This window comes from Drosophila innubila (genome assembly GCF_004354385.1).
Source record: "Drosophila innubila isolate TH190305 chromosome 3L unlocalized genomic scaffold, UK_Dinn_1.0 0_D_3L, whole genome shotgun sequence".
Taxonomy (NCBI): Eukaryota; Metazoa; Arthropoda; class Insecta; order Diptera; family Drosophilidae; genus Drosophila; species Drosophila innubila.
Genome location: NW_022995376.1, coordinates 13,545,630 through 13,560,145, shown reverse-complemented (window position 1 = coordinate 13,560,145; position 14,516 = coordinate 13,545,630). Strand labels below are relative to the sequence as shown.

Here is a 14,516-nt window from a genome sequence, read left to right as displayed (position 1 = left end):
TAAATTGCACACTTAATGTACTTGTTATATATATAAATAATTATAAAAACAATTAATACCCATTGAACAAATAAGCTAAAATTTTCTTAAATTAGCAATGAAATAAAATAAGCAGAAAGTTCAAGTAATTTAATTGTGTACTAAAAATAGATTATATTGGCTCTTAAATGAAATTATATATTGTGAGCTACGCAGCTTTTTTTGAACATCATGGAAATTGTTTTTATTGACCTATTTTGGAATAAGCCCAACTAAACTGAGCTGATCCCTTACAATAACTTAACATCACATGCCATTAAGGAGAAAGAAGAGCATATAAAGAGTGTTAAATATCGAATATTCAGATTTGCAGCAAGCATTTTGTAGTGCCACATAAATAAACGGCAATTTATTGTTCAGAGAACGGGTGGAGAAATAAAAAAGGAAATGTGGGGAAAGCCAAAAAAACCAATCCAAATAAAAAAGGCCACTTTATGCGGTTTTGCACTTTGGCAAAGCCATTAAAAATTATGCTAGGCAAAAATATATACTATAAACGGGGAAAAAACGCTGCCAGATGCAGTAAGAAAATATACAGAGAGGCGCAATAAGTGTGATAAAGAGAAAGAGAGAGAGAGAGAGAGAGAGAGAAAGGAAGAGAGCTAGCGCGTGTGAGAGCGTTTGGTTAAGTCTACTAATGGAGCATCTGGAAAATTTGTACACATGACGCACGCAGCTGCTGGTCAGAAAATTTTGCGCTTTTGTTTACATTTGTGCAGCTATTTTTGAAGCGCTGTGGCAATAAACAAAACCAAACAAAACAATAGAACACAAATCGAGAGGAAAACGGCAAACAGCAAACGATGAATGCAAAAGGTCATAAAAATATAATATATGTTATATGAAATAATATGTATGTATATAGATAAACATCCTTATATACTCTTATATACATATGTATTAGTTTTTGTCGGTGCGCCTAATGAGCTGTGCAGCTTTTTGAAGTTGCCTCATTAGCCGATTGAATTGGGCAGCAGCCAAGAAAATAATCGAAATCGAAATCAATCGATATCCAAATGGAAGACCCACAATTAAGGCAGGCAGCCATAGATAAAACTACACAGCATATAGATTGGGGGGACAGTGGACTATGGACTATGGACTATGGACTATGGACTATGGACTATGGACTATGGACAGTGTTTCAAACGACACGCTCGAGGGTGTGTGTTAATCACGCAAGTAATTTTAATGCCGAGTTCCATAGTACGCTGTTTCGCGCGTTAAGAAGGCGTCAGTTCGAGAGGGGGTGAGTTTTTCTATGCCAGCACAAAGCATAATCAACGCTAAACATGCCAAGCAAAACAAAAAGAGACGTCTGCTCCAGAACTAAGGGTTTGAGTTGCCGTTACACAGAGAAATGGGCAGGAAACGCGGGTTGAACTTTTCCTCGGATACCAACAACAACTATCGCTTCAAACTTGCGCCTGTTAACAAAGCTATAAAAATGTCACCTTCAACAACGAAACGTGTCGCGTGGCCAACGAATTAATAAAAACTGAAAAGAATTCTCATTTAATATAAGGGTACGTTTTATCATTTGTGAATGGATGCGAGTATTGCCTATATTTGAATACTTTTATGTTTTTTTAAAAAGTGTCAAGGATTGGTAAATTCTAGAAAAAAAAACTACTTATTGTGAAAGAAAACATAATATTCATATATTTACTTTTGGGTTTTCGAACTGTTACGATTTTATTCATGTACCAATTTCGTAAATAATTAAGTTTTATCAATTAATTCGAGATTTAAGTATATTATTCACCCTAAAAATAATTTAAAGGGATACTATATTATTCTAAAAAATACATTGTAATTTATGTCTTTGATAATATCTATCTCTGATAAGAGTTTAAAGCATACAAGTTATCATAGCTGAGACAATACTTATACAGCAATTTTAACTACTATTCTATGTATTTTCGCTCATGAAATTCAGTATTTGAGCTTTGTCCTTTAAGTTACGAGCAGTTAAGGCTCCAAAACAATTATGCACACAATTTAGCGTAACCTTTCATAATTGCAGCACTCTAAGGAATCGCCCTTCAAGTGTGTTTCCTTTGTTGGCTCAGAAGCTTTCTCTAATCACTGGGCACCTGGGCAGGTGTAAGGCAGTGACAGGGAGAGGGTTCTTGAGGCCAGAGACTTCATTGTCTGCGGTCCTTGGGCATAATTTGCCTGTTGACATACCTGGGTGTCCCACCTGAGGCGCGTCAACAGCTCCTGTCACAATCACACACACACAAACACACACACATTCAGACTGAAAACGATTTCCTGTTCCATAGCATGAAAAGTGTAGAGTTGCCACCGTGCTATTAAATTACATGCCCAGCAAATTACTTGAGAAAACAAAACGACAGGCAAAAACGCCTTGGCATATGCAACAATAATAATAACGGGTTTGTGGTCGTTGTTATGCTTTGACTTCTGTTTTGTAAGCCGCCGTCGAGTAGCATTTACATATTATTAGAGCTCCTCCATGCAGAGCCCGGAGCATAAATATTAAAAAGCGCCAACGCCTTTTGTTGCCTGGGTAATTGCCTAAGTCGGCAAATTGCCTGGCTAATAAACATAAATATTGTAGCATGCCCCTTCTTAACTTCACCACGAGAATGAATGAATGTGCGAAGTATGGAACGTCATGGTATGAAATTAAAACTTTCTTGCGATTTTGCGAAAATTTAATGGGAGGGTACAAGATAGAAGACAAGTTATGGCCGCAGAAACAGAGAAGCATTCTTTTCGTTTTCGTAATTAAAATCGTAATTGGAGAATGTGAAAATTCTCATCGGGTTAATAATACATACAATGTGGAGTAATTTTTGGGTATCAAGCAAAAAAAAACAAAGATTTGAAATTTTAAAGAGCGCTAAAAATAAATGAGAAAGTATAGTAATCTCGGTTGTTATTTAAAAACTTTCGAATAGGAACTTAATATTTTATGATAAGTATCAATAATTGAAAATAATTGAAAATTCCATATATAATAACAGAGGAATCCAGCAATTGAAAGATTGGATTTTTCAGTTTGTAGCGAATACAAATAAGAACAGTTGCAACGTCGATATCTTCATTTGCTTTGCATTGATAGAAACTTTTATGCAGTTTAGTTGCTATCAACTTTACGATCATTTCTGTTTCTATGCCATTTTTTGGGTGGTTTTTTGTCTTTAAGTATCCTGCATCGCAGTGTCCTTTTGACAGTTCTCAACTCAAGTTTAACAAATGCATAGAAAGCAACAACAAAGAAAAGTTGCTCGTAAACGAAAATAAAACTTTAAGAGCAGTTTGCATAGTTCTACCCAATATCCTCTATATCTCTGTCTCTGTCTAAATTGCGGGGTCTCTTTTAACTCCCCTTCTTTGCTTTTGAGTCTGTTTGTGAGTGCTGTGAGTCATACAAATGCAATGGGCAAGAGAAAACTGTGTCAACGACTCTGCTCCACTTAAGCATTTAACGAGCAACTTAGCGCGCACGTAATAGCAACAACAACACCAATAACACCAACAACACCAACACAAACAAGGACAACAATGACAGCATAAAAAGGATGCGCAAAATGTAGAAAAATTCAAAACAAGTGGCACAAAAATATTGAACAACAATGTGCGGAATACGAGAGAATAGCGGAAAAAGGAGAAAGAGCGGACAACAGGAAGAAGGAACAACAACATAACCCAATAAGCAAGCGAAGTGTAGAAGAAAGAGCAGAAGAAGAAGAAGAAGAAGAGAAGAACGCATGTGTCATCATTAGAATAAGCAAACGCAATGGAACATCGAACATCCCCATGGCAAGGATAAAAGTAAAACACAGAAGACACTAGGACAGACGGAGAGACAGTGAGACGGAGCGACAGACAGATAGTCGGATAGACAGGCAGAGGCAACGCACACACAAAGCACAACAAAGAACAACAGCAACGTCGACGCACGCACGTCGCACGCATTCACAGTCCCGTCTTCTCCTCGTCCTCCTCCTCCTCCTCAGCCGCCTTCTCGCATACGAACTAAGACCAGCTCAACCACCCAAGCCACCCACCCACCCAAGCAACCACCATAAAACTGAAATACACAATGAAATTTACGCAATAGTCCCCGAGACCGACAACTAAACAGACTGCCGCGTTGGCGGTGTAATAAAATCAAGAAGAGGGTGACAAGCAGACAACAACAACAACAACAACAACAACAGCTACACTAACAAAAACAGTAACAAGAGGAACAACAACAACTACTACTATTGCACACACACATACACAAATTGATAGAGCAGTAAGCTGAAAGTGAAATAAAGAGAGGAAGCGATTGAGAGACAGAGAGAGAGAGAGCAAGCGACTGAGCGAAATGAAAAGAAATGTATGTAAATTCGATTAGAATTTAAGTTTCTAAATTTTGTGTTAGCTTTAAAAAAGTCGGTAGATAGACAGAGATAGATAGATAGAGAGAGCGGATACAGTGACATGGAATATAAAGAGAAAAAACCGAAAGAATGAGAAAACATGACAGGCAAAATACAAATGGATCAATAGATAAGCATTGCCATATGGTTAAGTTCAATTTGATAAGAAAACATTGGTGTTAAAGTTTTAAAAATATATAATGGATAAAGCAGCAATATTGAATAAAAGCTTCAAGTAATTTTTGATAATAAATTCGCATTTATAAATACTTATATATACATTTATTTTATCAACGAGCTTAAATTCTAAATGAATGGATGGATGGAATTAAAGATTTATTTTGGAAACATCTACCCATAATTTGAAGTATTGTTTTCATGTGTAAAGCCTTTCCTAGAACACTTTACTACATTTTTTTAAAGGAAATTTAACCACTACAATTTAAATATAATGTCAATCTCTTCTACTTGACATTCAAGTTTTTTGTACTTAGATTAAAACTTTTAAATATATATTACATAAAGAACGATATATTTAATATTTGTAAAGAAATTCTTATTTTAATTTATAAGTTTTTACTTAAAATGATATATATATGCTGCATTTAAAAACGTAACCTATTATATTGCTTATAGAATTTATTTAAAATAATATTTTTAAAACAAATTTGAATATATTAATCAATGTGTTGGACATCACAATTTCACATTTCCGATGAACTCAATAAATTTTTTAATCCCACATTTAGAGCATTAATACAAAAGATTATTTTACAATTATGATCTGCCTTTTAAATAGATAACTGAAATTTCACATCCAATCTGATTACAACTTTAATCTGACAGTCTTAAAACGAACTTATGCAAAGTCATAGCATACTTTTGTACAAGCAATCAAATGCGAATATGAAAGGATTTTGACCATAAGGACACAGCCAGAGTCAATGCATTTGCCACCAGCTACTTTTACAATTACAATCAGCAGCACAGCTGTTACGACTGATGCTTCAAAATTTAGTGGCATTAATGGCCAAGGTTCAGTGAGATTGATACACTCACACACACACACACACACACAAGTCACATTGACCTACACAAAGAACAGACAGCAAGACATGGCGCTGATTTTTGGAGCACGTCCTTTCCCCTCGAGTTCCTCTCCTTTTGGCCGCTGGCACTCGACAAAGTCCCAAATGATTAATTGTCAAAATATGTTGGGCAAAGTCACACAAAAAAAAAAGATGGAGAAGGAAGAGTAAGCGAGAACGACAGCCAAACAACATAATAAAAAGTGCGTTTGGCTGTGTGTATCTGTATGTGTAAATGAGAATGTGGGCAAATGAATTTTTTGCGGTACACACACATATACACTCGCACAAAGCGACACATGTATTTGTATTAAGTTGTCATTACGTGACTACAGACACAAGATTTATTATCATTTGTCGCCCAGTCTGGGTCCTCTCCGTTTGCATGTGTATGTGTCTCTCTCTCTCCTCTTCTTTCGCACTTTTTGATTGTATTTTGTATAAAAATTCGTTTTTTCACAATTTTTTCGGGAGAAGGAAAAAAGAGAATCACACTCGAGCTTTATTTACTATATATACGAAAATATACTCACAGTAACTTGTTGAGCAAACTCAACCTTCGGCTGGCCGACCAATTCAATAATATGAACCATATGGAACGATTTGCTCTTGAACGTTGCGCCTTTGCGAGAAAATAACAATTTGAGAAATCTCTTTTTGCTTATTCGTATTTTCTTTTTGATTTTTTCTTAAGTTTTTCTTTTCTAATTTATTTAGCTCAATTGTTTTCTACTTCAATTTTTTTTTTTACACTTTTGATTTTGCGTTTTTTTTTCTTGTTTGCACTTGAGTTGCTCTCAGTTGGATATAGGATATATACTTTTTTGTATGTTCCTTTGATTTTTGATTAGCTTTTTATTCTTATTTTTTGACGTTGTTGTATTGATTTGTTTTTTATCAATGTATATAATTTTTGTTTTTGTGTGCGTGTTGTATATAATTTATCTTATCTGTGTTTTCCAGTATTTAAACACACGCGTATTTATTGTGGTTGCGTTTTCTAAAAATGAATATATGATGATTTTTATTATTTTTATTAATGTTGTTGTTGCTGTAGCATTTTTTTAAGCATGAGTTATTTAGGTTCTGATATGTCGATTGACTCGTACTTGAGTTGAGCAAAATGATTTAAAACATTTGATTTTCAATAAAAGCTTCAGTGTTTGATTGTATGGAAAAATTGGCAATTTGTGCTCATTTAAATGGAAATACTTTCGAATTTGCAGCATAAAAATAATTAGCTTCTATAAATTTTTCAACACTTTCTTATAGTGGTTGGGAAAAAAATCAAATCGAATTTTTTTTTGTAAAATGAAAATAATTAATTGCTAATTGGTTTTTCTTTTCAAAATTAGTTCTTTAGAATTTTAAATTCAAATTCTTAAAAATTTTTAAAATGAATGAAGAATTTATTTTTTTTGGAAGATGTATGTTTATTTTTGTAAGCTACAAAAAATTGAAAGAGATTTTGGAAGACTATTTTGAAAACATTTTTGAAAAAAACTCTTTCAGAACATAACACTCAAGAAATGCTTCTCATAAGTTGCAAAAAAATGTTTTATTATTATTATTTTTCAATAAACCTTCTAGGAATTTTAAGTCACTTTCGAATAAGAAATCGATAATAATTAAAAATATATTCGAATTTGCAAATCCTCTACAGTATGTTTAAATATATTTTTGAAACATTTTAAACAATTTAAAAACATTTTTAATTGCAAAATAATTATTGCTCCAGATATATTTTTGAAAAGACATAAGAATTTTTTTGGAATATTTTGACAGAACGAATGCCAGCAATTCCCAGTCAATCTTATCAACAGCTTAAGTTTAAAATAATCACAAATATGTTTAAACATTGTATCCACTCTGCACAGTTCATAAAAATATTTTAAGCCATTTCAGAAAGTGTCGTCTTTTGAATTTGTTACTCTTTAAATTAATGTACCATAAGTGCCAATCGACAGGCAACACATCAAAGTGGAACATAAAATTATATGCCTAACTAGAAATAAATATTTCCAAAAAGAGAAAAAAAGAGTAAACAACTGCTTGTGGCAAAGAGCAATGGATTTTTGGTCGAAATCATAAAACAACCAATGCATTCATTCAATTAAAGTAGCCAAAATGCTCTTATTGCTAGATATGAGAATTGAGAGCACACACACACAAAACCATATTCTAGTCGAAAAATATTGAAATATTTCAATGAAATTCATCGTCAAATGCTGGAAATGAAATTATGGAATGCCCAATATGGAATATTCAAATTCAATGAAAAAACGTTTCTGTTCCGTTTCAGTTCGGTTTCAATTGGATTTCATTTTGATTTTTGCCTTTGACTTTTTGTCCCAAATTTAAATTGGAAATATTTTCGTGTGCTGCAAGCGTGAAACCATTTTCGAGTTTGTATACGTAGAATAAATTAAACACACACAAAAAAAAAATGAAATAAAAGAAATTAGAAACTCGAAAGAGCAAATCTAACTACGTCTCTCAATTAATTTTTGTTTACAAATTGTTTTTGTTTCTAATTATTTTCGGTTTGTTTACCGTTTAGACAGACGCTAGTCTATTTTGGGAACTAATGTAAGAAAAATTTTAGAAACATTTACAAATGCTGTGCAATAAGTGTTTGGAAAATCGTTTGAATCTATCTTGGGAAATATGTTTAAATATTTGCAGTACAAGCCAAAGCGCTTAAACTAATACTGTATTTTGATCTTTTGTTCATGCTTACAATTTCAACAATAATAAACTTTAATTATTTTCGTTTGTGTTAATTATGTTTTGTTTAAACGAATTCTATTAACTTTTTTTTTTGTTTTGTTTTGGGTGGTTTGCGAATTTGATTATTAAATTTGTTTGATAAATATTTATATATATTTATATATATAATAATATATATATTTTTTAATATTTAAGCGAATTTTATAATTATGTTTAGTTATTTATGTTAATTTTAATTTATATTTTTTTGTTTGAATATTTTCATATATTTATATTTATGTTTGAAGAACAAATGTCACACGACAGTCGACAAGAATTATACGAAATATTCCGACTTAACTACACAAAACTCAATATCATACTGAAAAAGGACGGCGCTTACAATGGCGAGAAGTGCCCAAATGACGAGCCAACAACCAACAACGGCCCACACGAGCGGCCGAACGTGACGCGAACGAACTTACAACAAACGAACTCAAAATTGCACGACCAATTCGAACCAGCGAACGCAACAGCCGGCAACGAACGAGTAGCGGTAAACAAAATACACGTTGTCTCTAAATGTGTGCCTGTGTGTATGTGTGGGTGGGTTGGTCGCCTCGGCCTCGGCACACGATGCGATTACGGACCGAACGCAACGCGTTGGCTATTGGTGAGAGCATCGAACATGTGTGTGTCTGCTTGTGCATGGTTCGATATCAAACCAAAACAAGCAAAATGCCCAACCGAACACGAAGGACGAGCGAGGACACGTATGCTCTACGAATCAAATATGCTCTGATCTACACATGTATCACTAAGTAATTATTGTAATAGGAAACTAGCAGGCCAGCAAATTTATAAAAGTCACATCAAAATTGGGGAAGTACGATCTCAAAATTCGATTTTCAATGGAAAATAGATCGTTAACGATACAAATAGTAAATAATAATTATTTTGATTATTTGTGTTGGGAGTAGGATTATAAAAAATGTTCTCGCTACAAACTGGTTTAATTTAAATAATTATAACTCTTTTCTCGTCGTGGTTATTTTCTAAACTTTATGAGATCATATCAAACAGAGAACATGTGTACAAGTTTCAGCAAATCGAACAGTCTATCAATCACATATTGCTGACGAAAGCAATCGTAATATAGCCGTCGGACCTTCTATAGAGCATCAACAATAACACAACCGAAGAGCACTGAAACGGTAAAACGATGAGACGAATAGCGGCACATTGCACATGGGCTGGCCAAACCAAAAACGGTGGACGGCTGGAAAATACAACAAGAGGCCTAAAGGGAAAATCAGATACACGACGGTCACGAGTCGAGCACACGATTCGAGCAGGCGGCTGTAGCCGAAGCACGCGCATCTTACTCTCTGCCGCGCTCTCTCCGCTCTCCCAAGAGGCACAGCACTCGCCATAAGTGCGAGCGAGTCGGCCAGAGTTTAGTTTCGCCTTAGCTATGTAAGGTGTTTTGTGTAGTTGAGCGTAGTGCATCTGAGTGGGAGAGCGCGAGAGCGAACGCTTGGCTGCCATGTGCCGGGCTTACTGGCTGGCTGGCCAAGCGAGTGACAGAGAGGGGCAGAGAGTGTGAGAGTGAGAGCGACAGAGAGAGCGAGCGAGCGAGTGTACGAAGAGCATGTTTGAAGGGATGGGGGTGTTATGATGAAGCTGAAGTCTGAAAATGTTGCGCTAGCGGGTTGCAAGAAAATGGCAAACATGTGCTACGCCTGATTTTGCACTTTTGCTTTGTTTTGCTTTACATTTTGTGTTGTGTTGTGACTGGAAAATGCCTTCAAATTTGCCTCTAAAGTTTCTACAGACAAAATATTTATGAAACACACATGACTCAAAATGTGTGTGATTAATGCAAAAAGTACATATGTATATGTACACTCACTTACACACATACTGATACAATTAGTATGGTTTTTCATTTTTTGCTGTTGTTGTTGGTAGCAAACACGCGGCTGGAAGGTTGCGCCAATAAGAGCGCCTAAGAGAGCAATTTAAGAGAGCGGCAAAAGAGTCAAACTTGGCCACAATGTAGTAACAACTCATGATGATGATGATGATGATGATGACGAAGACAGGAAGAAATTAATATGCGAAACGCAACAATTTTGCCAACTACAACAACAACACAAACACCAACTGCAGGCAACGACGACACACAAAAAGTGCGCCGATAAAGTCGCTTAAAGCCGGTAAAAAAACAACAACACATGAGATTCTATAAAATAATTTGCACAATGTTAAGGGGCGCGGTTTAAGCATTGGGTTGGCACTTCTCTCTCTCTTTTTTTCGGTCACTTTCTAATTCTACTTATTGCTCAGAAATTGTCACAGTTTTCTTTAAAAGTAACGACAAGATTGTCGTATAACGATTAAAGAAAGATTTCTGGTTCAGAAAGCTGAGAAGTTTTCTATGAAAGTCACTACTATAAAATTAATCAGAAAGCGCAGATTAATTGATTTAAGACTATTTTGAAACGGTAATAAATCGGTTATCAAACGGTTCTATTAGAAAACATTAAATTTACAGAGTAAACTTATTATATAGAATAGATTTATTTTTGAGATATAAAAAATACTTAAACTATACAAGATGAATAAGTTTTAGAAGCTTAAAAATGCAACTTCTGACTTCTAAATAAGAAAAAGTGTAAATTAACGATTATTGAATCGATGTTGGCAACAAAATATACTTAAATATGGTTGGAATTAAGCTCAATTATGTTGCCAGGCGCTTAATCTGTCAGATAATATGCCCAATCCATCAGCTGACAATAGAATGACACTGGGGCGGTCATCTCGTCATCTCGTCAGTTCGTCAGCTCTACAACTCGACGGTTCGACGGTTCGACGGTTCGACGGTTCGACAGTTCGTCAGCTCGTCAGTTGAGCAGTTGAGTGCAGTCATTCATTGGGGGTTCAGTTGCCCTTCACGTAGACAGTAACCTAACAACCTGCCAGAGCAGCAATCAATGTCGACTCAGATGCCTCCCTCATCCCCCGTCTTCTGTCTCACCCGCTACTGTTGCCTGTTATTCTATGTATTTTGTTGTTGTTGTTGTTGTATATTTTTGCCACGCGCTTTTTGCTTTCAGCTTTTTAGCATTGTTGTTGCCTGCGTGCTTGTCTGTGTCGCTTTAGATGTATTTGTGTGTCACTAGGATACGCAAAAAGCATCACGCGCCACAATCGCATCAGCACCAGACCCAGACCCAGACCCAGAACACAGACCCCCACTCGGTATGAGTACCTCCCTCTCCGACCATACGTTGTCTTGGAGTTTTTCAATTTGATATGCTCGACCGATTTTCGCTCATTTAAAGCGCGCCATGCCGTCGACTTTTTTTGTTTTTGTTATTGTTTTATTGTGTTCATTTGTGTTATTTTTTGTTGCGCTTGTCGACGCCAATTTATCGCATTTTTACTTTGATTTTGCGTTAATTTTTCGGACAGCACTTTGGGGACACAAAATTGTCTCCTAGTCCAAAAAACTTGTTGTGTGCTTAGTGCTAAACGCCGTGTTGATTTTGTTGTTGCGATACCCAGAAAAAAATGTTAAGGGGCAGTCGAGTGTTAAGACACACAATCAGTGTCGGGATGCTGACGATGATATCTTATCAATTTTAAAGATACAACTGTACAGTTCTATGCAAATTGTATTGCACAGTTTGAAGCAGTTGTGAATTAGTTGTAAATCAGATATATCTTTAGATAGTATTCAATTATAATAAAGTCTTTAATTTCTGTTAAATTCTCATATAAAAGTGAATCGGTTATGAAACGTTTATGCCAGTATTTTTGCATAAATCTCAATATTGAGACGGAAAACCCCTTAAACATTGCAATCAATAACAATATTTATCATTATACCTTGCTTGACACAGTTCTATATTATCTGACAACCAATTTCTATACAGACATGTGGCACATACACACACACACACACACACGCATGCATACACACAGATTGAGAGCTGAATGTGCCATTCTGGATTTTACATGTTATATATACTTACTTAGACTCTTACCTACCAGTCGTTAGGCCGTTCAGGGCACTCAAAGCCATTGCTTTTATGCATCAACGAGCACACAAAAGTACGAGAGTAATAGATGATGCCCCCGTGCCCCCAACCCCTGCCCAGTTCCCATCGTAGAGATGACATGGTCGATATTTATGCGAGAATCAAGCGATAAATCTAAATTATATTCGAGTGCTAAGGCCAATGCGTTTTAGCCTTGAAGGCACAAACAGCTACTGAGGCCAAAATGAACTGTAAATGTGTTAGGGTCAGGCCATTGTTATGATGATTACGCATTACCAACTTCTATCTATAGCCTACTTAAGTGGGCAAGCGTCAGCTAATTAAAATCCAAATGACAGTCGTCTTTTATATACAACAATATACAAAGATCGAAATGCGAAAAGCTGTTGATGCATTTTGATTATCATATAATTAGCTGAAAGTTTTTTTCCAACTACAGACAACATTTGTCATCATCCATCAAGAGGGCGGGCTCAAAGATGGAAAGCCCACTAGATTGCGAATGCGAAGAAGAAAGTTAGATGATGAGAGTTGGTCCAATAACTAACGTGCGACAAATCATGGCATACTTTTTGACGTTGTCCTAACTTGCCACATTTGATGGGTTCGCATTTTGTTGAGGGGGTTAAAAGTCAGGGTTTGATTACGGGTTCAGTTTCGGGGTCTAGGCCTGTCATATATGTCGCAAATTTCATTACAACTGCTGTGTCGTCAAGTTTTCGTGCCGCTGTCAGCCCGAAGGGCCCATCAACAGCAACAGCAACATCACCATCAGCAGCAACTCTCTTGTGGTCGAAAATTAATGAAAATTTCATAAACTGACGGGCCGCCTAACAAGGCCCAGGAACTAGGAGAGAAATGCCAACGCTATATGTTTGCGGCTTGCCATCATAACTTAATTAACAGCCACAAGCCAAGCCAAGCCAAGCTCAGCCAAAGGCAAGGCAGTATTCAATGCTTTGATAAGCACACACTGATACACACATACATCTGCATATGCATGAGTGTGAGTGTACATCTTCACTGATAAAGTTATAAATAGTAATTCATATTTCATATTTCATCGCTGGGGCCCAAAAACTATGCCAAAATAGCATATGTTAAGCTAACATAGAGGCAAAGCACAACCCTTTCAACCTTTTCCCATTTCGGGTAGGTTTTTGCCCTCTCAACTTGACAGGCGGCTGCCCAACACGTACTCATAATAATATTTCACTTGGCTAGCTGTGCCCTCCCTTTCTCTCTCTCTCTATCATTCTCACTCTCTCCGTGTCATCTTCCCCGTTTGCAAATGATCCCAGAACGACTCAAATGTTTCTTCTTAGAAATTTTTGCTCCTGTATTAGAGTGTGTGTGTTTTTGTGTGCTGTGAGTGTCTCTGTGTGTGTATGTTGATAAATTGGCGACAGCGTATAAATTAAGAAATTGTACACTAATTGCGTAAAAAACTTGCTGCATACTTTCGGGCGGTTTTTCAATGCCATCACAGACTCTTGAATGGAATGGGCGTAAAAGTGTTGCCGCATTGTAAAAAGTTTTATTTATCGATTTTGTTACTGATGTTCCTCTTATTGCTGTTCTTGCTGTTGTTGTCTGACGCTGCGACCCGCAGCCATTTCAATTCCAATTTTATGTTGAATCACAAACAATTTTTAAGGCATACATTTTGGTGTTTGGCAGCCTGGTTTTGGTCGATGGAGCTTTGCTTTTGCTTTTGAAGTTTGCACAACACAAAAACCGCAAAATCTAATTAACGTGGCGCTTGGTCTTGGTCTTGGTCTTGGCGTTTGGTAGTTTGCCTCAGCAGAGAAGAGAGAAAGAAGAAAGCAGTAGAGAGGGACTTTCGGTTGGTTGCAAAGCGCGGTTTGCCTCCAGCTTCTCCTCAGATTCAGATTCCGGTTTCTGTTGTTGGCGTTTTTAGTTCCTCGAAGCGAGTGCCATGGAGCAAGAGTTCTTTTTTATTGTTGCGGAAAAAAAGCATTTAAGTGCCAAAGCTAAGAAAACTGAAAGTGTTTGAGACCCGCATTTGGCGGTGTGGGACAATTGCAGCAGGTGCCAATTCCATCCAACTACAACAAAAAGCAATAATCAGAATAAAAAGCTCGACTATCATTTTCTGCACAAATTCCACTGGAGAGTGCTTAACAGCAGTTTAAACATTCCTTGTGCAAGCAACTTTTCTTGACAATTTTATAAGCAGATAGGAT

The 14,516-nt window shown here is 36.2% G+C and overlaps 1 protein-coding gene across 6 annotated transcripts in view; it reads right to left on the bottom strand.

Moving 5' to 3' along the window:
- Positions 1-8,709, bottom strand: part of LOC117789091 (CUGBP Elav-like family member 4) — a 155,593-nt gene extending 146,884 nt beyond the window's left edge. For 5 of the 6 annotated variants that reach the window (XM_034628129.1, XM_034628122.1, XM_034628125.1 and 2 more), the window contains exons 1-2: positions 8,271-8,330; positions 6,064-6,530 (exon numbers count right to left, since the gene is read on the bottom strand). In XM_034628129.1, the coding sequence (XP_034484020.1) occupies positions 6,064-6,123 (60 nt within the window). In that variant the 5' untranslated portion in view covers positions 6,124-6,530; positions 8,271-8,330. Of the gene's footprint in view, positions 1-6,063; positions 6,531-8,270; positions 8,331-8,642 lie in introns of those variants that run through there. The other variant, XM_034628123.1, reaches the window with a different exon arrangement.
- Positions 8,710-14,516: the final 5,807 nt, after the last annotated feature.